Source organism: Megascapheus bottae, chromosome 3 (genome assembly GCF_031878675.1).
Source record: "Megascapheus bottae isolate mThoBot1 chromosome 3, mThoBot2.hap1, whole genome shotgun sequence".
NCBI classification, from domain to species: domain Eukaryota; kingdom Metazoa; phylum Chordata; class Mammalia; order Rodentia; family Geomyidae; genus Megascapheus; species Megascapheus bottae.
Genome location: NC_143511.1, coordinates 73,932,421 through 73,955,877, shown reverse-complemented (window position 1 = coordinate 73,955,877; position 23,457 = coordinate 73,932,421). Strand labels below are relative to the sequence as shown.

The 23,457-nt window shown below is 49.8% G+C and overlaps 2 protein-coding genes across 4 annotated transcripts in view; one reads left to right on the top strand and one right to left on the bottom strand.

The window, feature by feature from the left end:
• Positions 1 to 810: 810 nt before the first annotated feature.
• Ambp (alpha-1-microglobulin/bikunin precursor) lies at positions 811 to 10,512 on the top strand. Of its 3 annotated transcripts, none has more exons than XM_090330480.1 (11): positions 811 to 1,035; positions 2,086 to 2,228; positions 3,335 to 3,411; positions 3,865 to 3,954; positions 4,218 to 4,334; positions 4,647 to 4,748; positions 5,405 to 5,460; positions 7,854 to 7,935; positions 8,930 to 9,097; positions 9,680 to 9,853; positions 10,394 to 10,512. In XM_090330480.1, exons 1-11 carry the CDS (start codon positions 919 to 921, stop codon positions 10,423 to 10,425), a joined length of 1,158 nt encoding a protein of 385 aa, XP_090186606.1. In that variant the 5' UTR covers positions 811 to 918; the 3' UTR covers positions 10,426 to 10,512. The 3 variants fall into 3 exon arrangements, with proteins under 3 accessions (XP_090186606.1, XP_090186605.1, XP_090186607.1); XM_090330479.1 differs by having other exon boundaries at positions 3,865 to 3,969; XM_090330481.1 differs by lacking the exon at positions 3,865 to 3,954 and having other exon boundaries at positions 812 to 1,035.
• A 6,522-nt stretch (positions 10,513 to 17,034) lies between these two features.
• The window catches only part of Znf618 (zinc finger protein 618), a 147,408-nt gene continuing 140,985 nt past the window's right edge, over positions 17,035 to 23,457 (bottom strand). The window contains exons 16-17 of the mRNA XM_090330482.1: positions 20,197 to 20,298; positions 17,035 to 19,477 (exon numbers count right to left, since the gene is read on the bottom strand). Coding sequence (XP_090186608.1) covers positions 17,961 to 19,477; positions 20,197 to 20,298 — 1,619 coding nt within the window. The 3' untranslated portion in view covers positions 17,035 to 17,960. The remainder of the gene's footprint in view (positions 19,478 to 20,196; positions 20,299 to 23,457) is intronic.

Genomic DNA, 23,457 nt, shown 5'->3' with positions numbered 1-23,457 from the left:
GCAAACGAGGTCACATCTCCCAAGGTTCTAGACAGTCATGAAGGTTGGGGGGACACGGTTCCCGCCTCCACAGGCACCTGCAGATTTCACTATGGATCAGGGAGGAGCCATGTTCTTACACCCTCATCCCAATGCATGGACTCAATATCAAGTGTCAGCCCATTTGCAGATTAGGAAGCTGAGGCACGGAGTAGGCCCCTGGTTCCTGAATCCCACACTCCACCTCTGTGGGATGCTGCCTCTCCCAGGTTGGGTGGGGGGGGGCATCCATGCCTCCTGGAGACACAAGTCCTCGCTAGGGTGGGAAATGACTCCCCCTTCCTGGGGGTGGGGGTGGGTGGGATGTGCCGTTATTTTTGGCAAGGGCTACTGGACACCAGGGGGAAAGGAAGAACTCTGGGGCAGGGGGTCTGGCTTCCAGTTTGAGCCCTGCCTCCCATCCATCCCGGTAGTGTCAGGTTACTTCCCTTCCACAGGTCTTGATTTTGTCCCCAAAGCGAAATGGGTCCAATAAGACTCCATCTGGTGGTTCTCCAGAACACTCCAGAAGGAAAGCCCAGCGCTGCCTGTCCGCCATCCTCAGCCTCACACATCCTTGTGGCAGGTGGTGGTGGGGTCCACAGAGAAACCTTTGTGGGTCAAAGTTCCCTTGTGCATGGCCAATTCCCGCCCCACCCCCCCTGATCCCAGACAGTGACCAGAGCCTCCTGGCTGCTGCAGCCGGCCAGGCTTCAGGAATTGATCAGACCTAGCCCCAGGCCCTGATTGGTTCTGGCTGAGCACAGCAAACACCAGGCTCCCACAGGCTGCAGGCACCTTCCCCAGCCCCAGTCCACAGCAGCCTCTGGCAGGGAGGTGACCCCTCCGTCCTCAGACCAAGTTGTGAGTGAGACACCCAGGACACAAGTGCCCAGAGCCATGCAGGGCCTTGGGAACCTGCTGCTAGTACTGATGGCCTGCCTGGCGGTGCGTGCAGGCCCCGTGCCTGCCGCCCTGGATGACATTCAGGTGCAGGAGAACTTCGACATCCTCCGGGTAAGGCTGGCCAGGGTCCTGGGGCCAGGTGTGGAGACTAAGCCGCCAGGCCTAGCTGGACATGCCTGTCCTGGGGTCTCAGTCCTCCCAGGTGGAGGTCCAGTGGTCAGGCTCAGACCCCTTCTCGCTCCAAATGGTGGGGGTCCTTATGTGTGTGGGTGTATGGAGTTGGGGCTTTTGTCCATCTGTCACTCACTCAGTGTGACGCTCACTTGATAGTCTGTGAGCTTTCTGCCCCATACTTTCTGCTCCAAGGGCAATTCACACATGGTGACCTGTGACCTTTGGGCTCCATCACGTGGGATTATGGGAGGAAAAAACCCCATCAAGATAGGACTAAGGTTGAGTGGGGGCTGGTGGGATTAATAGTTGTGGGCCCAACACCCGGGTCTGGAGTGAGCATGCATGCTGTGCGCATGTCTGTGAAGTGTGTGGGCATTTCATGTCTGTGTGGATGTGCATGTGATACATGGGCGTGCCTGTGCACATGTACACTTATGTGTGTGCCCGTGTGTGAGGGTGTATTGCATGTCATAGTGTACATGTAGGTGCACACACATGTGAGTGTAGCCCTCAAGCTGCCTGCTGCCCAGCTCCAGCTCAGATCGCGTGGGGACTGTGAGCAGGGCCTGTGGAGGCTCTTCTCCCTGTCAGTAACGTGAGGGTCTCCCTTCCACATTTGGGGAGGAGCCCCATGAACAGGGCCTGTTGACATGGGATGGCCCATCCCACGGGAGCAGGGGCTCCTCCAACTGTCAGACGTGTCACCAAGAGGAAGTGCTAGCTGTCATGTCTGTCCTGCACCTGCCAGGGTGGAGTTAGCACACTCTGCCGAGGGGGAGCCAAAGACAGGGCTCCAGCTTTCAGGGAGCAGAAGTGGGTAACCTAGAAACACAGGCTTTGGACCCCTGTTCACTAGCAGCAGCAGCCTCGTCTCCACGGCCTGGCAGGGTGGACTGGACTTGGTCCCCACACCTCCCTCCAAAGGGCTGGCCACTGAGAAGACAGAGGGGCACTGATGTCCTGTCCTTGGCTTGTGGTGCCTTCTAGATCTACGGGAAGTGGTTCAACCTAGCCATTGGCTCTACCTGCCCATGGCTGAGGAGTGTGGTGGACAAGATGAGTGTGAGCACGCTGGTCCTGGGACGGGGACCCACAGACGCCGAGGTCAGCGTGACCAGCACTCGCTGGCGGTGAGTGGGGCACTGTGGTTTTGTTAGCTTACAATGGGCCTTGCCATAGGGCTCTGGTTTCCCTCTCTCACCTGTAACCACCATTCAACTGATCTCTAGGCCGGGTCCATTCTCCCTGGGTGGCTCCTGTCGACTCCCCCCTTCCAACTGCAGCCTGCCTTCCTTCCTTCCTTCCTTCCTTCCTTCCTTCCTTCCTTCCTTCCTTCCTTCCTTCCTTCCTTGCTTCCTTCCTGATCATCTGCTGCAACCACTTTACTCTTCTCTCCACATCCAATCTCAATCAAGTCTTTCACCAACAACCAGAAAGATCTTTAAAAAATAAAAATAACCCCAAACCCAAACATTCGTCTGTGTTTAGTAACCTTCCATAGCTGCCCATGGCCCGCGGGAGTAAGACTGACCACTCTCATGTCATTTTCTGACCTCTCCTGGCTTTTGCCACATTTTTTTCTCAATCATCTCTGATGACCTTCCCCCCAACCTCTCCCCCAAATTGTGAATCTTCCATTTCCCAAAACCTCCCGTCTCTTGACCCTTGAGCCTTTGCACCTCTCCCTGCATTTTTGGCTAATTCTGTAAGTTATTCAGAGTCCAGTTCCATGGTACTTTGTCCAGGAAGCCCTCCCAGATTACCTAGGGTCAAGTCACACCTTCCCTTTTGAGCTATCAGGGTGCTGTGCTCCCCACACTGACCTCCTCTGTCTCTGACTGGCCTGCCTGACTCTCAGTCAACACTGAGATGGGAGATGGGCAGCCACACCGGTCGGAGGAGTCCAGCACAGTGCTCTCTGCATGCCCATCCCAAGCCATGTTCGGGGGCTGAATAGAAAGTTTGTGTCAGTAATAGCCAAGACACAACAGCATACCCACATCTCCATGCACACGGCTCATTTGAACCCCACAATAATTGGGTGAGGCAGCTTTATCATCCTTATTTTATGGAAGAGGAAACAGGGCAAGGAAGACCCAGACCCACAAATCTATGCACAAAGTCATCCTGTCACTAAAAAAGAAGTGAAAAAGGACATTAGGAAGCCATGTAGGAGGGTGGGGCTCTGAACTCTCTCCACCTGAGCCTTTCTTCTTTATGGTTTGTTCTTTACCAGGAGAGGTATCTGCAAGGAGACCTCAGCAACATATGAGAAGACGAGCACAGCGGGAAAATTCATCTACCACAAACCCAGTAAGTGTAGGGGGTCCACTGCCTCGTGGGTTCCCAAGTCCCTTCAGGTCCCCAGGTCTTTGGCCCCTCTGCTCTGAAAACTTTCTTCCCGTTAGCTGAGATGAAGTAGAGCTTCCTCTGCTGTCTCCCCCTGCCCTTCCCCCTCCCTTTTCTCTTCCTCCTCTAATGGCTCCCACACATGTAGAGTAGGGTAAAGACACAGAAGGCACATGAAGATCTCATCACTGCAGGTCTGGGGCCCGCTACTGAATGAGTGACCATGCAGTTATTTATTCAGCAAATGTGCATCAGCTCTGCTTTGTGTGCCAGATACTTGTGTTAGAGGGACAATATGAGTATTTGGGGAGATGGTTAGATAGATGGATGGATGGATGGACATATGAGTAAATGAACAAAGGATTGGCAAGTAAACAATTACAAATGGCATAAGCCTGAGCTTATTGGTTTGTCTAGTGGGTAAACAACGGAGAGAGAGGAAGGAAGGAAGGATGGATGGATGGAAGGAAGGAAGGAAGGAAGATAGGAAGAGAAGAGAGGAGAGAGGTGAGACAAGACGAGGTGAGACAGAAGCACTTATAGAAAACTGATGGTAAAGCAATAGTGGATAAATTAATTATACCCTATGAGGGGCTGAATGGGTGGGTGGAGCAAGTGTAGATGGATGGATTAGTGAATCTACAGAAGGTGTGAGTGGCAGGAAGGCTACATGAAGGCAAGATGGGAGGGGCTGGATGGTGATTCTCCAGGTAGAACCACCTCTGACCCCTAACCCCCGCTCCCTTTGCTCTGCGGCTTCTCCTACACAGAATGGAATGTAACCATGGAATGCTATGTAGTCCACACCAACTATGATGAGTATGCCATTTTTCTAACCAAGAAGTTCAGCCACCACCATGGAACTACCATAACTGCCAAGCTGTATGGTAAAGGCCTGTGGGAACTGGGGTTGTGGGGAGGCCGTTGTTGCAGGAGCTGTGGAGTGGGACAGAATGGGGAGTTTTGCTTTTTCCAGTGGAGGCCCAATCCTCCTCAGTGGGTCTCTGAAGCCAACCCCAGTGCCTCCAGCCAATAGGAAGAGTCCTGTGAGGGCCCCAGGACACTTTTGGGAGCCCATCTTCCCACACGCATACCACAGGAAGGGGAGATTCTCAGTCCTACATGAAAATCTCTGGGGAAGTCACGTGGGCCCCAGGCACCTGACATCTCCGAGGGTCTCCTGTGCTTTCCACTGACAGGGCGGGAGCCACAGGTGCGGGAAAGTCTCCTGCAGGAGTTCAGGGAGGTGGCCCTGGAGGTGGGCATCCCTCAAGACTCCATCTTCACCATGGCTGACAGAGGTAAGTGCCCTCCTCCCAGAACCATATTGAATTTCTCTTCTCTCTTCCTCCTTTTCATGGCCCTGGGTCTTTCCCATCCTCCTCGGGGACAAACAGGGACCACTGAGAATCAGCTTGGTGGTATGTCTGTTTTCTAGTCTGATGGAATGAACCACAGAGGCAGGATTAGCACAGCTGTAGGTTCATTCTGCTGTTGTGTGTCTGGGGAAGGTCTCTGTCCATAGGCATCTGTTTAGGACACAAGAGGGTGTGGGGGTGAAGAGCAGGTGTTTGAATTGAGATGCGTGGCTTCTGTTAGATGCTCAGTTTTCTCCTGTACAATGGGCCAGCAGTGTCTCCCAGTGTCACCCATAGCACTATGCTTAGGAAAATGCAGCAAATGCCATTACTGTCCACGGAGACGGTGGTGCTGCTGATGACGGCGGGGGAGGGGGGGTGCTGGGCTGGATGGAAGGCAGTGATGGGTGATCCACCAGTCTGTCCATTTTCCAACCAAGACTGAGGACAAGGGAAGTGGGCGGGGTCATTCATGACACTAGAGAAAGCACAGGGCCATGCCCAGTAAGATATCCACTGGGCATCAGAGAAGAAATCTTGGCCTAGGATTCCCCCAGCACCTGCTTCTCCCATTCATCTCTCCCCTGTGCTCCGTCTAGGGGAATGTGTACCTGGGAAACAGGCGCCAGAGCCCCCAGAGCCCACTCCACCCTCTGTGAGTACCTCTTCCCACCCCCACTCGCTCTGCATGCTCACTCAGGCCCTGCTGAGGTGGGGGTCGGTGGTCAGGGGTTTCAGGGGAGGTTGGAATGGGCAAGTGTTTGGAAGACAACCCCCCGGGGCTCAATCTTGGTTCTGCCACCTATCTGGACTTTCATCTTCTCATATGTAAAATGGGGTGATTATTTTGGGAGGGAATTGTGCCAGAAATCAGTAATAGGCTGGAAAAGCTCTCCACACAACACTCAAAAGGAAGGAGAACACTTGGTATTATATTGAAATGCCAATATTCAGGAATTAATAATGATACTTCGTATGTGAAAACAAAGCCAATTATTTTTTTTCCTCAAAAGCAGTAAACCTGCTGGGTGCTGGTGACTCATGTCTATAATCCTAGCTATTCAAGAGACTGAGAACCAGGGGGTAGAAGTTCAAAGCCGGCTAGACAGAAAAGGCTGAGAGACTCCATCTTCATGTAACCCGCATAAATGACTCTCAAGTGCCAGAAGTCCAAACTCAACAAGTGCAAAGAAGGCCTTGAGTTCAAATCTGGTACTGGCAAGGGGGGACGGGAGGCAGCAAAACTGGGAATAAGGGTTTTGTCAGTGACGCTCTTCTCTCTGCCACCTCCAGTTCCCTGCTCTTCCCTTTCATTGCAACCCCATGCCTTCCTCCCTCTTGCTTCCTCTCTCTCAGTGTGCAAGTTATGAAGCCCAATTTATTCCACTGATGTGTGTATAGAATACTATGTGTGTCTATTTAATTATGCACAAATATGAATCCACAACTTTTATAATGCAATGAAAGCGGTATTGCCCATAATAAGTCTCGCAGGCTTGAGAATGATGGCATGCCTCCTGCCTCCTTTTTGCTTGGGTGAACTATTACCAGGTTATGTTTTCTGTCCCTCACAAGGTGTATGTGCCAGTCCATGGGTGGCACAGGCACTGGTCATCACTGTGAGGAAGCCAGAGATGGCTTGTGACAGTTCTGTCAGTGGTTCACTTCTTCTGTTGTGGAGTTGTTTGCTTTAGGATTCCAAGGCTGGGTTCTATGAATGAGGGAAGAGATGAGAGCAGGGTTGGGTGGGAGATAGTGGCCTGGGACACAGTCCTAACTTCTGAGCCAACCTAAGGGACACAAAGGTGCAAGTCCCTAATTCCCCGGGTGGACCCATCTGGAAGGAGCATGGAAGTGGGAGATGCTCCACCCTGGCAGACTCCAAACAGATCCACAGCTGAGGGCTGGCTGACAGCCACCTGTACAGCCACCGAGGACGCTGGTGGCTCATGACTGTGTCATCCACGTGCTGGCTCCTTGTCTTGTTCTGTTTGGTCTGTTTATTCACTTCTAAGGTGGGGATGAAAAGTTACTGTACGAGTTTGCTCTATTTTGCCCCTGCTAGGGCAGCTTCAGCCAGATGTCCTATTTTTTTTCCCCCTAGAAGGTGAGATGGAGCATCCTTTATTCCCAGTTCTCTTCCTACTAAATGTAAATTGAATTCCCAGCTTCTACTTTATTATCAGGCCCAGCTTTTTTTTCTTTTTTGCACCCATCCACTTTTCTGAGCATCAGGGAAGTCATGGAAGGGAGGTTGGAGGGGTAGGGAATTTTTCTGAGCTGCTCTGTGTATTAGTATTTTGGGGATCCCCAACAACATGCCACATCATTGGCTCACAGTTCCAGAGGTGATAAATCCAGAATAAAGGTGTCCTTTCTTCCAGGCACTGCCTCTCATCCAACCTCTGGTTGCTGTCTGGCGGGAAAGCTGTCACTATTTTGTTCATTGGCTTGCAGATGTGGCTTCCCCGCTCCCTGCTTTCTTTCATGCCATGTTCTCCTTGGATGTGGGCCTCCATGTCAAATTTTCAGTGTGTGTTGATATCAAAGCTTGAACTCAGGCACCCAGCATAAATTCCTGCTTACGATTAGAACACCACATCCACTTTCGGTGCCCCACACTACCAATTCGTAATGAATTACATCTGCCATTAGCCCTATCTCCAAATAAGATTGTGTTCTGAGGTACTGAACTGGGGTTGATGCCCGTAAGTGAATTTTCAAGTTCCAGGTTTCACCTGTGAGTAAGAAGGCAACTGGGTGCCATCAGTTTCCTTGTGCATCCTTTCAAATTGGCCTGGGATAGTGCTTTGGGATAGTGCTTTGGGCAACCCTGTGCCCAGAGATTCTGCTGGCAGCAGGCACCTGTGGTGCTCACCTGGGTTCAAGTTGAAGCCCTCAGATAGCAGTTAATTCCCTGGCCAAGTAGATTTGTGCTTCTGTCTATATGTTGATTCCCAAAGCAAATGGCTGGTTACCTGGTACAGGGGTCCATGGAAGCAGCAACGGAAGAATCTTCACCGTAATGACTTCTCCTTTTCTTCTCAGAGAGCTCGACGAGCTGTGTTGCCCCAAGAAAATGAAGGATCCGGGACTGAGCCACTAGTATCTGACTTCATGAAGAAAGAAGGTAATCAGTCCCTGCCTCCTCACCGGCGTCTGCTGGGCTCCAGAAAAGAGGGTCGTGGAAGGCTCAACTTGGCTGCCTCCTCACTGTGAAGTCTCTCTCTCTCTCTGCTTGACAGGCAAGGATGAGAGAAGGAACCAAGGCATGGTCCTGAGCTTAGAAATGCTCAGCAATTCTGTAAAGGACTTGTGACTCTGACTGTGTTAGAGGGGTGCTTGCCTCCAAGTCTTGTTTTTCAGATCTATACAAGGGCATCAGCGCCTGCTGAACTGACTCTTGTTTTGGGACGGGTGTGTAGGTGGCAACATTCTCGAATGCGTCTTTGACTCAGCCAGTGCTTAGCCTCAGGTCTGCAGTAGTGGGAGGGGGGGCAAAGACATCATCTTTATCTTCTCTGATCACCTGGTCACACAGGAAGTAATTCAAGGGAGGAAGTCCAGAAGAGAAGGAGTTGGCCAAAGGCTTGGGGATCTCAGTGCATGTAGGTGTGAGGAGATCAAGAGATTTCCAGGACCAAAAGGGCTTCACCCAGTGTCCATGCATCCAAGGAGGAGCTTATGGAAGCCATTCCAAGGCGATAGGACAATGAGGACAAAGGCTCCACAGTGGTACCCAGTGACGGGTCAGGCTGGCTGGCTTTAGACTGGAGCTTGCATCATCAACTTTTACTATTATGGGTTCTCTGGGCAGAGAAGGCCAATCCAGGGACAATGGGGCTGCAGGTCACTGGTAATCCCTCGTGTGAGGGATTGGAATGAACATTCATTTTGGAGTCCAGTGGACACGGTTTTGGGGCCCTCATTCTGTGTGTCCCTGGACAAGTCACTTTGCCTCTCAGAGAGTTGAAGAGGGTCCAGAGGATAGCTGCTTCACTTCCAGGGAATAGGTTGATGATTCTTCTAGGGAGTAACAAAAGCTGCTGTCTCCCTAAGTAACCAGATGGCAGGTAGACCATAAGCACACCTTATGTCCTTGTGTCTCTTCTGCTCCTTACTAGATTCCTGTCAGCTGGGCCACTCAGCAGGTCCCTGCCTGGGGCTGCTCCAGAGGTATTTCTACAATGGCACATCCATGGCCTGTGAAATGTTCACATACGGAGGCTGCCTGGGCAACGGCAATAATTTTGTCTCTGAGAAGGAGTGTCTGCAGACCTGCCGAACTGTGGGTGAGTGCAGTCCCTGCATCCGCGCATACCACACCCCCAGGCCCATCCATCCTCCGACAATGAACAAGGAGCTGAGGAGTATGGAAGGATTCCAGGACAAGTTCCCTGATATCATAGGAATTCCACATCTGGACACAGGTGACCTTTGGCCATACAGGCCAGTTGCTCTGTTACTGTGGATCTATAAAAGAGTAACCACATATCCATGCACCTGTGGCTCATGCTTGTAATCCTAGCTACTCAGGGCAGATGGTTCAAAGCCAGCATGGGCAGAAAGTTTGCGAGGCTCTTATCTCCAGAAGTCAGAAGTGAAGGTATAGCTCAAGTGGTAATGTGCCGACCTTGAGCAAAAAGCTAAGGGATAGCACCCAGGCCCTGAGTTCAAACCCTAGTACTGGCACACCAATGCACACAACACATACAGACACACACACACACACACACACACACACACACACACACACACACACACACACACCCCACTATAGATTCCAGATAAGCCAGCTCCCCCGAAGCTTCCTGTAGAGTACAGTTGGCAGTTACAAAGGTTACTGATGTTCTGTACCTCTCCATACTCCACAGCGGCCTGCAATCTCCCCATAGTTCAAGGCCCCTGCAAAAGCTACCTCCAGCTCTGGGCCTACGATGCTGTCCAGGGGAAGTGTGTCCTCTTCACCTATGGGGGTTGCCAAGGCAACGGCAACAAGTTCTACTCTGAGAAGGAGTGCAAGGAGTACTGTGGCATCCCTGGTGAGGGTAAGAGGTCCTGGGGGGTACCAGGCCCAGTTGGAGAGCCCAGTAGGGGATGGGGAACTCTGTACCAGGTGAGCAGCCTGTGTCTGGGCCTCTACTTCCCCAGTCTCAGGTCCTTCTTTATGCTGAGCTTAGATCAGTAAGGACATTGCATCCAGAAACCACAGTAGGTGTGCAGAACAGCCAGCAGCTGTCAGCGCTGGCCAATTCTGATGTGACATCAGGGTCTCAATTTTCAATTATAAAATGAGACAGATTTCAGAATACCTGGCCCAGAGTTAGCACTCAGCTAAAAGCAACTGCTGCCAGTCATAGCATGCAGAAACAACAGCTACTTCAATAGATCTCAGTGCCTTGATGTTTCCACTAGAAAATGGTGCCTAAGGCAGATCAGAAGAGTTGAGACGTCAGAGCAGTCTGTGGAATGCCCTTTGGGAAGAGGTCATTCAGCGAGTGGACATTTCTAGCCTTCCTTTTACCAAGCCCTAGCCCCTGACCATCCCAACCCATGGACCTACCCTATGAGCCTCTCTGTATTTACAGGGGATGAGGAGCTGCTGCGACTATCCAACTGATGATTGGCTGCTGGGCCTGTGAGGCAAAAGGGTGGCCGATGACTGTCTCAAGGCAGGCTGGGTCCAAATAAAGCCAAATTGTCAACACCTGTTTGCATATCCAGCCAGTTCCTTAGCATCGGAGGGGGCTGGGCAGGGAGGAGGGGATGAATCGAGGGTGGGACAAACCAGAAATGAAAACTGCATGGGTTGGAATAGAGCCTGAACTACAATTTAGTACAAGACATGGCCAGGAAAGAAGGAAGCATAAAAACCATCATTTGTCCTTCTGTAGTCGTCCATAGAGGTTGTGATCATCTTGTTTCATTGTTTTAATGCTAGAAAGAAAGAGAGGAAGAAAAGAGGAAGACGTTTTAGGCATCTTTGTCTGGGAGAGGTTAGACAGGGGCCATTAGACACACAGAAGTGGAAAAAAATACGGGTACCATGGTGTGTCTAGGAGGCCCTGCCTCAAAGTTGCCCATAGCTGAGTTAAGCAAGGTTGGGGGGAAATTGGGCAGAGAGACTCTGCCATTTACTTACCTAGAGCTGAAGGTGGTAGCTCTACCATAACAAGTTCTGGAGCAGCAGCTGCCTTAGAAGTTGCCTTCTCTACTTCCTGTGCAGGCCACAGCCGGTCTTTTCTCCCTCCACCTGCCTTCAGTTTCTTAAAGGAAAAAAAAAAAGCATGGATGGTCCTTGAGCCTATGATAGATTGGGATCTGGACAAGGAGTCATGATGGTGGGTGCCAAGATGTTGAGGCCACTGGGAACTGGGTAAAAGCTATGGATCCTCTTCCAAGGAAATGAATGGTCCCCCCAACAGCGTGAGAAGCATACACACCTTTCAGGTGGCCCAGACTCTGGATAGAGGCACAAGAGCTCACATGCCTGCAGGATCAAGTAGACTGGAGTGTGTGCTTCAGGCACTGGGTTTGCAGAATTTTGAGGTTACATCCATCCCTTCTTCCCAGGGGAGGAAGCTCAACAAGCAAGCTCAGCACAGGCCACAGCTTCCTCATCCCTCTGCCATCTTCAAAGTGGCTCAGCTGGGATGATTTACCGGTAAGGAGCCCACAAGCCGACCTCACAGTGTCCCGCTCGGCACTGGATTCAAGCTGTCCCCCTGGTGACTCATCTCTGGCCCAACTCCAACCCCAGCCCCAACTCCAAGAAAAACCAGTGCACACTGGATCTTCCTAAAGGTCGTTTTATTGTAAAACCATAAATACAACACTGACGTGAACTCCTTGAAGCAACTGATCCCCCAAATAGTTAAAAAGATATGTTTTCACCTTGGGAAACCAACCAGGAATCATGGGAGAATTGGGGGGGAGAGGGGTGGTACTGAATCCTGGGCTCAGGGATTTTGGCAACTGAAGGAGCCAGTAGAACCTTCCTTTTCTCTTTGGGAGTGTCCCCTACACCCCCTCCCAGACAAGAACAGACAGGTAAAAAACAGCAACATCTAAACAGCTCAGTTTTTAAAAATTTTATTACTTGGTAAAAATTTTTTTTCTTCCTGTTTTTTTTTCCTCCATTTGACATCAGTAAAAGTTTGAAGACATCATGAGACTGATTTGGTTGTAAATGGAGAAAATGGTACCAAAACAAAGTAAAACAGTAACAACAACAACAACAACAGAAATCCAAAAGGACACACAGAAAACCCTAAATGAACCCTCAAGTTTGGGCTCAGGGGCTTATGTATTACAACAAGAACTGTCAACTCAACCCCCATGCAATGCGGCTCCTTAGAGAACTGTTGGGTCCTCACCAACAATACAGGAGACCGCCAAAGACGTCTTTTTGTTAATTGACACAGCAAGAGTGACATTAGGTAATTTCTTTTTAAATACAGTACATGGTACACAGGATCCCGAGATGACCCTGCCTAAACCCCCGTGAAGACTTGAGCCAAGCACTGGCTGTTTATAAAAATATTGTGTTGCTACAAAAGTATAAATTAATGCTACCGGTATTAAGAAATATTAAACACATAAAACTTATAAGGATTAAGAAAAATATTCATTAATACCTGTAGAAAACTCTGGCCTAAAAAAGATATTTTTTTGTGTGTGGGGGGGGTTTTTTGTGGCTTTTTTATTTTTTGTATTTTTTTTGTAATTTTATTTTTTTTATTTTAAAGATGACTTGAGTTTCTTGTACATGAAGAGAGACACAGTCAGATGTGTCTATGGTATTGCCTAGGAAGTCTTAACTACAGAAACAAGATGGGGGTGCACGCACACGGTCACTGAGTTGGGGGGGATCCTTGGGGGATGGGGCATCAAGGCGTTCTCAAGATTTACCTGATGTGTATGAGTCACCAGCGTGAGGTTGTGGGAGGTCAGCGACGGAGGGAGGAGAAATAGGTAGGATCCAAAAAACAACGAAAAAATAACTTACACTTCTGAAAAAATATCTCTGCTTCGGGTGGTTGTACAAAATGATTTTCCTGATGCTTAGGGTCTGGGAGCCCCTGCCGTGTGGCTCCTGCTCTTTCTCAGCTGCCGAGGCCCCACTCATGTCTTGGTCACACGCGTGTTTCCTTACATGGGAAGTCACCTATTCTGGCTGGGTGGGTGAGGGTTCTTGACCAGGAGCCCGGCTGGTACCTGGGTTATGTGTGAGGAGAGCCTTCTTTCCAGCTGGTCCCAAGAAGCCATAGTCCATGCCAACCAGGGTTTCAGGCTATGCCACAAGAATCCCAGGCCCCTGAGGTTGTGGACAAGGCTGGCCTCGGCCCCATTAAGGAACTTTGGTTCGAAGAGTCAAGATGCCCAGTGGATGCTTGGGTAGGTGGCCCTGATGGGTCAGGGCTGTGTGGGACAGAGCCTTCCCCACCAGCCTGGCACCAAAGCGGGAGCAGGGGCCTTTCAGTACAGAACCAGACTTTTTTGATGAAGAGTGGCTCCTCTAACCACCACCTTCAGACCTAAATGAGACAAGAAGGAAAAGAACAGCAACAAAAATCCCCGAGAAGACCCTGAAAGGGAGAGACGGGAGGTCAACGTAAGAGGAAAACACTGTCATCATTGGTTCACCAAAACTGGCCTAGCAAACATTAGCCACAGTGAAAGGGAGGGAACACCTCCTCCCAGCTGCCCCACTGCCCAGGTGGACAGAGGCTGAGGTGGGCCAGGGGACCCAGCTACTGTCTCCAGGGCCCGGCCTGAGACTCATATAGCCTCCTGGTTGTCCACATCACCGGCCTTGCCAGGAGCCTCCTTCCAATACATCCCAGAGACAGTGATGTGGCCTTGGTCTCAGGGCCGTTGCACAGCTGGGAAGCTGCTCATCAAGCCACCCCTTCCTCTCCATGCATGGCATCATGATGACAAGGCCCAGGTAGCATCTTACGGACCTCCATTCTCCACCTGCATCCTGCCATCACTGCAAACTTCTGGTGACCACAGGGACCCAGAGTCCGAGCTATATCGTTGACATCTTTCCAGGTGTTCATACTTCCGCACACCTGAATAAATCCAGGGGAGGCAGGAGGCTGGTACGTGAACAGACTGGTACAGCTTCACAGTAGGAAATGAGACTTGCAGACGTCTTCTCTGCTATTTCTTAAGGAAACAGGAGAAAAGCCATGGGGAACTGAAAAGCAGACCTGGCCAGCTTTCGCTGTTGGACGTCTTACCTCCTTCCTGTAATCTTGTGGATCTGTGACTTCTCATGCACAGTGTAACTGTGGTCCCTTCTCACCAGGGAGCCCAAGCGACATTTCCCCCAGCCACAGTGAAGCTACTGAGCTGGATGGTGGTGTCATGTCACCACTCAGGATGCAACTGAAGGCGTTCTGTACCAGGAACCTGGAGAAATGAAGGGCAGGGCGTTTCGCTCAGGTAGTAAATGCTCTGTTTCCTGATTTCTGAATGCCACGGGTGAAAGGGCCTGGTGGGCAGACCTAGGTGCTGAGAACAGGAGAGTTCCACTGGTGGATCCATCAGGATGGCGTCATCACACCTCACAGACTCGAGATCATTCAGCCACTCTGAATCTGAGGCCATCCATGGCTTGGGCTTTGTTGGCAAAAACTTGACATCTGAAGAGGGAGAATCACCACCCCTCCCCGGAAATGGAAATGTAATTTGGGTCTGTGGATGTGCCAACAGAGGTCATTTGTCCTGGGAAATGCATGGCTCAGGGAAGCTGTATCGGTCATTGGATGGCCATCTTGAACTGCAGAGAATAGGAAATGCCCCCAACTTCCTGGTCTGTCACCCCTCAAAGGTCTATGGTGGAGTGACCTAGGGTGGCTGTAGAGCTGGGAAGGAGACAAGGAACATCTTTCTGAAGGTCAAGGCCAGGTCAGGCACCAGGAGGATGAACTGGAAGAGCCTGGCTCAGTCCTTTGGCAGAGCTAGAGTTTGGTAAGGTGGATATTGCTGGAGATAAGGAGCCAGTGGTTGGACTTGTGAGATCTTTGGATTGTATCCAGCTGTCTGTGGCAGCGAGATTTGCCCTTAAGGATGGCCTGCCCGAGAGGTATGGCCTTGTTGGTGAGAAGAGGGTCTGGGGAGCCCGAGAGCAGAATGACTGCTTATTACTTCCTTATCTATGCAGGTGAAGCTGCCCAGAATCCAGGGGCATCACATCAAACTCACAATGGCACATGAAGTCCTGTGTACTGAACCAAAGTGCAAAAGAACAGAAGCTGGAGGCTGAAACCTGAATCCTAGCTACACAGGAGGCAGAGATCTGAGGATTACTATTCCAAGCCAGCTGGGGCCGAAAAGTCAAATGAAACTTTTTTTTCCAATTAACCACCAAATAGCCAGAAGTTGAGGTATGGCTCTAGTGCTAGAGTGCCAGCACACACACACACACACACACACACACACACACACACACACACACGAACCAGAGTTGGTGACAACCATGACCCCAAACCTTGAGTTGAATATGATTCACTAGTTTTCCTTCTGGAGGACATCTCGTGTTCCAAACAGGAGACCTCTAAGTGCTCTAACTGCATGTCCTGGCTTTGCTGGAGAGTGGAGCTGCTCTGACAGCCAGCACAACCCAGCACAGCAGCACAGCAGCCCAGCTCTGCTCCGGGTGGAGTCAAAGCAGGCTCCAAGGCTCTGCCCACTAAGTGGGCAGCTCCTATATTCCCTGTGTAGCGCCAAGTGATGGGTGAAGGCCCTATTTCTGGCAGCTCTGCCAGACTGGAGGCATCTGTTGATCAACAACCCATAGCTCATCTTTCAGGAGGTGACCCAACAGAAAAATCTGCAGATGTTTCCATATTCTCGAGGGAATGACATTTGGTTTCTGCCTGGGTCCTCCCTTCTCCCATTCCCCATTCCCTGTGGACACAAGATCTTCTGATGGAGAAACTTGAGTTCAAGATGCCAACTTTCTCCAGGAGAGGTGCCTGAATGGTGTTCCTGAGACCACGGCTTGCTGGAGTGAATGTGGAAATGGCCCATGTGGTTCATTTCAGTGTCCAAGGCTCTGCAGGTGAGAGCTGGGTTCGTTCTCTCATGAGGTGAAATGTGCAGGCCTGGTTCCCGAGGACAGTATTCTGGACCCACAATCACAATCCTAAGCCTTCTTGAGTTCCTAAACCACCTTCACCCCATCCTGTTGGGGGTCTCAGTGGGAGAGGGCTGTACAGTGCTTTTTTGTAGTCGAGGTATCTCACAGTTGAGTAATGCTTTATTCCTGGGAAGGGGGTGCCCTCCTAGCCCATCCCCAGGATGGTAGAAGTTGCCTTGGCACGTTCCCCCTTCCTCCCAGTGGTGGCTCTTCTCAGCCAAAGCATAAGCATCTCACAGCTGTGGTCACCACAGGGCTGTGGGACCAGCAGCTCAGCGACATGGAGAGGTGTGGGGTCACAGTCCATCTTCCCCTTGTCACTTATCACATCGAGACTGTGTGCAGAAGCTTGGTTGTTCCTGGCTTGGGGGGGGGGAGGGGGGAGGTCAGCAGTGACCCCTTTCACAGCATGGAGTTGAATGCATCCACCTCTGGACAACAGCTGTTCAGACCGCATTATTTACAGCTGCTGTCCTGGGTGGAGGCCTGGGGGCCTGGTGAGACCTCTGAGGGCTGCGGACGATCCCCTCACCATGAAGGTTCTGGGACTCCAAGGTAGGGGGTAGGAGAGACTGTGGGTCTGGGGTGTGGCAGATGTGAATATGGATCAGATCAGGCCTGGGATGAGGTGAGGAGTGAAGCAGTCTGGGTACAGGAGTCAAATGCCCTCGTACAGACAGCCAATCAGTAGATGGGTCTTTGCTTACATTCAGAAGACCCCTAGGCCACATGCCACTCCCTGCAGCTTCCACCAAACCCCACATCTGAGGAACCAGCCAGCCCGGTCTCCAGCCAGCGCCATCATGAATGAGCTTGGTCTTGGCTGTCTGAACAATGTGAAATCAGAACTGTTCTCCCAGCAAAAGATGAGAAAAATCTTACGATAGAGAACATAACACTGAGATGAGCTAGTTTACAGGTATGACTTGAGGCCAAGTCAAAAACAAAACAGAAAAACTCTGAAACGTAAGTTACTGACATTCAGTGCTTCCTAGCAGAGTCAAAATCAAATCTGGAAAAAAAATGAACCCCTCCCCAAAATGAGCCCCCCCTCAAAAAAGACAAACATTGCTCAAATGTTGGAAAAAATTAATGAGTGGTAACATTTAACTATACTTCTCTAGGGAAAAAAGTCTGTTTTTCCCTCTCTCTCTTATATTAAAAAGCAAAACATCAGCTTTTATATTCTTGAAAGTCTCCTTTCCTGATTTTTGGGGGAGATAGATAAGTGTGTTTCTAAAGCAGCTGCCCCACTGGTAACACCCTGGAGTGGGAATCACCGAAACAGACAACAGCTCAATGCCCTGAAGGTGAACGAGAAACAAAGTCCAGTGCAGAAACTGTCCATCGAATGCAGTTTGGAGAAATCCGTGGCAGAGTGACTGGGGCTGCAGCAGGGGTTGGTGGGGGGTGGGGATTCAGGGGAGGGGGTGGGAGATGGAGAAGAAGGAACCAGAAGGGCATCACTGAGTCACTCATTTGGAATCTTAGCCGCCTGACCAACCGCACAGCTTGTATTGGCTTCTCCCAATCTGCGCACCTGAAAATGGAGTCCTTCTACAGAGCCCCTGCTGGAGAAAAGGTGAACCATCTCCCTCTTTCCGGCTTTCCTGACACACCCAACTGCATGCACACACCTGCAAATGGGCGTGTGCATGTGCACCAGGGTTGTATGTGTGTGCACACACACGTGTGTGGAGCTTTTCCAGCCAGTATTGGAGCGTGAAGCCCGCCCCATACCCCACACCCATGGCCTGCATGTATGGACACACGTGTGGGTGTGGACATACATGCACACACACACATACATGGGGAAAAAAAGCACTTAAGTTTCCTGGGGGGAGGGGGTGTTTATAATGAGGTCCACAGTGTTTAGAACTTATATTCCTTTCCTTTGTTTGTGACAGTGTTGTGTTTCTTAATTATTCTTCCTTCCCTAATGTTCTCTTGTCTCTTTTTTTTTTTAAGTTTTTTTTTTTGTCTTAATTTTCTGAAGTTGCATCTTAAAGCATGTTAGATTTCAGAAACATGAGCTTGTTCATGTCTTCTGGGCTGAGTAGCCGCCTCCTTTTGATCAGAAGTGCCTGCTCACACATATTTACACACCCACTTCGAGCCCCCACAGCTGGAACAGCCAGCAGCCAGAAGGCAAGCTTGGCCAGTTTCGTGTGCTTTTGGGTCACGCACGACCAGTACTGGAAGAGATCAGGGGTGGCCTGGAAAAGGGGTTCCTGCAGGTAATCGTACACTTCATTCTTCCCTAGCCTGTCGTCCTCCTGAGCTGCGGGGTGCTCACCGGGGGTGGCGCGGGCCTTCTTGGCGGTGGGTTCGAAGTCGGTCTCCTCCGTCCAGGATTCCTTCACCTCGTTGATGAGCTCGCAGACCTTGCCAATGATCTCCTCGTGCTGGTAGGGTGGCACAGGCCGTAGCTTCTGTTGCGGGTCCAGGATCATAGCCACCTTGTGGGCCGGGTGCACCTTGAAGTTCTCTTTGAGGGCCTCGAGGAAGAGGTGGCAGAGCTTGCTGACGGTGCCCGCGTCGTTGGCCTTGGCCGTGAACAGCTTCTCCAGCCGCACGTAGGTGGGCAGCACGAGCTGCAGGGTGGGCTGGCTCTCGTTGCTCAGCTCGATGACGGCCTGCTTCACAGGCGTCAGGATGGCGGCCAGGTTGCTCAGCAGGTGTTTGTTGAGGCTCTGGATGAGGTTCATCTTCTTAGCCCGGCTGTAGAATTCACAGATCTGCTCGTAGCGCTCGTGCACCAGCAGCAGGGAGTCCGTCACTGAGTTCCAGCAGGGCGGTGGCGACGTCTCCTCCAGGGACCCAAAGGTCTCCTTGGCGAGGCCCGTGGAACCCGCCAGGTCCTCACACACGTTGAGCAGCTCGATGACCTCGTGCATGCTGCGGGCCTGCAGTGTCCGCTTGCTCAGCACACTCTGCACCACCGAGTTCAAGGCACAGGCCGAGCAGCGAAGGCACATGCCAGCCTTCGAGAAGGCTGACGTGCTCACCCGGCAGTCCGTCACGTACACCGTCCGGATCTCTGACATGACGAACTCTGACAGCACGTTCTGCACCCAGTGGTGCACCAGGTCGCCGCTGTCACGCATGTCCGCACCCTTCACGCCCAGCACATAGCTCTTGATGTGGTTGCCCTCGGCCTGGTAGGCCGTGAGGATGTAGCAGGAGTCGGGGCCGACGCTCTGCGAGTGGCAAGTGACGCCGATGCCCAGGCAGGCGTTGCTGCCCAGGGCACAGGTCACTTTCACCTTCACCTGGTTGTACATGCGAGGCAGGTGCTTCAATGCCAGAGTGTTAAAGTTGCCTAGGATCTCGGTGACCGAGAAGGCCCCATAGCGGGCACCGCTGTCGACCAAGGTCTGGGCTAACTTGAGGAACTCTTTCCCGCTGACCACACTCAATGCCCCCAGGTCAGCACACATGACCCTCAGCAGCCGCTCTGCAATGTTCTGTCGCTCCTTCTCTGGGATCATGCTGTTGGATGGTAGACCACTGCTTGTTGCTGCCAGGACAGAGAGAGAGAGAGAGAGAGTGGGGGGGGAGGGAGGGAGGGAGAGGGAGAAGGAGAGACAGAGACAGACACAGTGACACAGAGAATGACAGGGACAGAGAGACACACACATAGAGACAGACACAGAGGGAGAGAGAGGGAGGGAGGGAGAGAGAACAGATTCATTCTGGCATTTCCTGGGTGTTTGATCTGGTAGCTTAGAAATGACAAATGAGTTTTATCTCGCGCACGTGTTGTCGTGGCAGGCTGCTTCTCACATGTCTCACAGGGATCAAGCTTTGCAGTCGACTAGTAATGCCGGCCACAGGTATGGGAATGGTACTTAGGGTAAGTACGTAACGTGCTGGCCATAGGTGTTATTACCTAGACCTGTGATCACAAGCAATCTCATTTCTTCCTCCATTCAGGCTGGCTCAGGGTCAGAAAAGCACAGCCCATAGAAATCATGGAAATGTGGGCTCTGGTTGTGATCCTGACACTAGTGCTCTCTAATCATAATTATAATTTTTTTTAAAAAAAAGCCTCCCTCTGCTCACCTTGTATGTTAAGAACTCCTGCAATGAGGTCTTGAGTGTGAATGTGCTGTGTATCTGTCACCTTGGGCCCCACAGGAGACATAGGTGGAGGGAACAGGGGTGAATGGGATAGTATAGTGGGAGCCTCAGGACCTCCCGGGGCCCCTGGATGGATCCCTTGCTCAGGAGACCTACTATTGTTGGCGCTATTCCTCTGGGCCTGAGGTTTCCACTTCTCTTCCACGACGGCAGGTGGAGATCGGGACTGGTTGGAGGTGATGTTGTTTTCATTGTCGGCTGTAGACACAATGGAGACAGCATTACCATGAAGCACAAGAGGTGGCAGACCAGTTCTCATTCTCACGAGAGTCCAGAGAAAGAGTGCGGTGTGGCCTGGGTTAAGTCCTGGCTCACTTCAGGCAATGATTTATGTTAGCAAAGCCTCATCTCTGGTCATCACAGCGGATGGAAGACCCACACAGACAGCTAACACAGACAGAGAGGGCTGACTCCATGCCTGGGATTAAGGGAAACTTTTAGCCAGTGGGAACCTGAGGCTAGCCTTCCCACAATCCCAGAACTAAGGGCTCAGAAGTACCTCACATTCTTTTACTTCTGTGTGTTGTCTTTCCAGTGTATTTACTGGGGATTAAAGGAACAAAATAAAACCAGTGTTTACCTATATGACTTGAAGCACTCAATTACCAACCCTTTCCCTTTCACTGGAAAACATGGGAACTGAGGTCCAGATAGAAGGTTTTCTCAAGCTCATACAGAAAATGAGACAAAGGAACGTTTATTTGTTTATTTGAAACAGGATAGGGAAAGGGGGAAAACAAGATAAGGGGAGGGGGTGGGGGGAGGGAAATGGGGACAAAAACATGAGAATGTATCAGTGTGTGTGAAGTAATACACCTTCTATCTGGAGAATATAATGTAACTCTTCTATTAATTACAATAAAAAAGAATATTAAAAAAGAAATAAAGTGTCTAAATAATAAAAAAAAAGAAAATGAGACAAAGGAGAGGTGAGACAAATGTTTCAGTGCATGAGAAATTCAGCAAATGTTTGTTTTGATGAAACTAAATTCACCAGATATTAAAGGCAGTGCCATGTCTGCTTTTCTTTTTATATAGTAGAGGGATTGAATTCAGGGCCTCATACTTGCTGGAGAGGTGAGATTATTATGTTGCCATGCTGGCATCCTTGTTTTCTCCTGATGTTTTTTGACTGTACTTCCTGCCTATGTATGCACACCAGGGTGTGAACTGCCTGCTAGGCTTTATTGTCATAGCTAGAATAACAGGTGCAAGCCACTACACCCAACTCTCTTTGAACTTTCCTGCTCAGGTTGGCCTTGTACCAAGATTTTAATATTCTAAGCTTCCCAAGTAGCTAGGATTAAAGGCATGAGCCACCAGAGCCTGGCTGGCTGCCTGGTATCTTGAAGAGCACGCCTCAAATGCATAATCATGTTCTTGAGAAAGAAACTAAACTGTAGGTCAAGTCCAACATTCTTTCAAGAAATACAAGGGAACTGGGTGCTGGTAGTTCATGCCTGTAATCCTAGCTACTCAAGAGGCTGAGATCTGAGGATTGAGGTACAAGGCCAGCTTTGGCAGATAAATCCTCAATACCTTTACCTTCAATTAACCAGCAAAAAGCTAGACGATGAGTTGTGGTTGAACTGGTAGAAGTGCCAGCCTTATGCAATACAACTCATCAAGAACACAGGGCCCCAAGTTCAAGCTCCAGTATATGAGCACAAAAAAAAAAGAAAAAAGAAAAAGAAAAAGAAATGCAGTGTATTCCAGTACCCAGTAAAATGTACAATTCACATTATCAAGTACTCAATAAATAACTAATGAACAGAAATAGAACTGGGTATGATAGAGATGATAGAGTTAGCTAATAAGGCACTCTTAAAGTCTTATTAACCAAAACTATGGTACTAATGGATGCCCACATATAAAAGAATGAAGTTGGACTCTTACTTTAGACCATATACAAAAAACTGACTCAAAAGAGAATCCAGAACTAAGAGCTAAAACCATAAAATTCATAGAAGAAAACATAAAACAAAGCAAAACAAAAACCCATGGAGTCAGCAGTTTGTGACAGGTTAGGTAATGTTTATTTCAGATGTGATACTAAATGTATAAACTATGAAAGTATTGGGACCTGGAGTGGGGCCTAGTGGTAGAGTGCTTGCCTAGCACACATGAAGCCCTGGTTCAATTCCTTGGTACCACATACACAGAAAAGGCTAGAAGTGGTACTGTGGTTCAGATGGTAGAGTGCTACCTTTGGGAAAGCTCAAGGACAGTCCCCAGGCCCTGAGTTCAAGTACCAGGATGGCAAAACCAAAACCAAAAAAAGGAAGGGTTATAAAAGGGAAGGTTTTCATCAAAATTGCAATGTTTTATGCTTCAAAGGAGAGCATTAAGAAATGAAAAGACAAACCCACAGAATAGAAAAGATACATGTGCAAATCAAATTGCCATAAGGGTCTTGAATCTAGAATATACAGAGAACTGTTACAACTCAGTAAAAAGATGAAAAAAATGAAATTGAAAACATGGGCCAAGGATCAGAATAGGTATTTCTTGAAAGAAGAGATATAAATGCTAAGAAGTCCATTAAAAAAGCACTTTTAATACCATTAAGTGTCTGAAAAAGAGCAAATCTCATGAAGATATGAGTGCCACAAGTAACTTAATAGGAGGTGTGGGCAAAACTGGAGAAATCAAAACCTCAAACACATTGCAGCGGCACTGTTCCCATGTGACCTGGGAATCTAATCCTCATCCCAGCATGTCCACTTTACACCCAGACAAGGTCAGTTTCACTCATCATAGCCCAAAGTAGAGACCTAAATATCTATCGGTTGGTGAATGAATAAACTGACATATCTAAACAATGGAATATTGTTTACTGCTACAAAGGAATTACAAATCACTGAATATGGATGAACAAAAGTATGCAAACTAAGTAGTATACCTCCTATAATCCAAACTATTCAAGAGGCTGAGAGCTAGAGGATAGCGGTCTAGGCTAGCACAGGCAGAAAAGTCCATGAGATGCCATCTCCAATTATCCAGCAAAAAAGCAGGGCTGGAACCATGGCTCAAGGGGTAGAGTGCCAACTGAGCAAGCAAGCTTGAGTTCAAATCCCAGTATAGGAAAAATAGGAGAAAGGCAAGAAGTCAGAAATAAAAGCCTACTCAAGAGTTCCATATGCATGGAATTCAAGAATTCAAGTAAAGGCAAAACCAGAAGGAAAGCAAGCAGTGGGAGAAGGGAATCATTACAGAGGTGCATGGTCAGGGAGGGGATTTTTGGTCTGACAGTATGTGAAATATTGTTTGTTGTACAATGGATTAAGCAGACCCAAGCAGGGGTCAGAAAACCCTCTCTATGGGGTGAGGAGAAGTCAGGACAGCTGAGACTTGCCC

Bases quoted from the DNA above. Each gene is read 5' to 3' on its own strand.
- Ambp (XM_090330479.1), top strand. From the start codon at position 919: ATGCAGGGCCTTGGGAACCTGCTGCTAGTACTGATGGCCTGCCTGGCG. The intron at 7,936-8,929 runs GTAATCAGTCCC...GCTCCTTACTAG, and splicing joins TGACTTCATGAAGAAAGAAG to ATTCCTGTCAGCTGGGCCAC. The intron at 9,098-9,679 runs GTGAGTGCAGTC...CATACTCCACAG, and splicing joins GCAGACCTGCCGAACTGTGG to CGGCCTGCAATCTCCCCATA.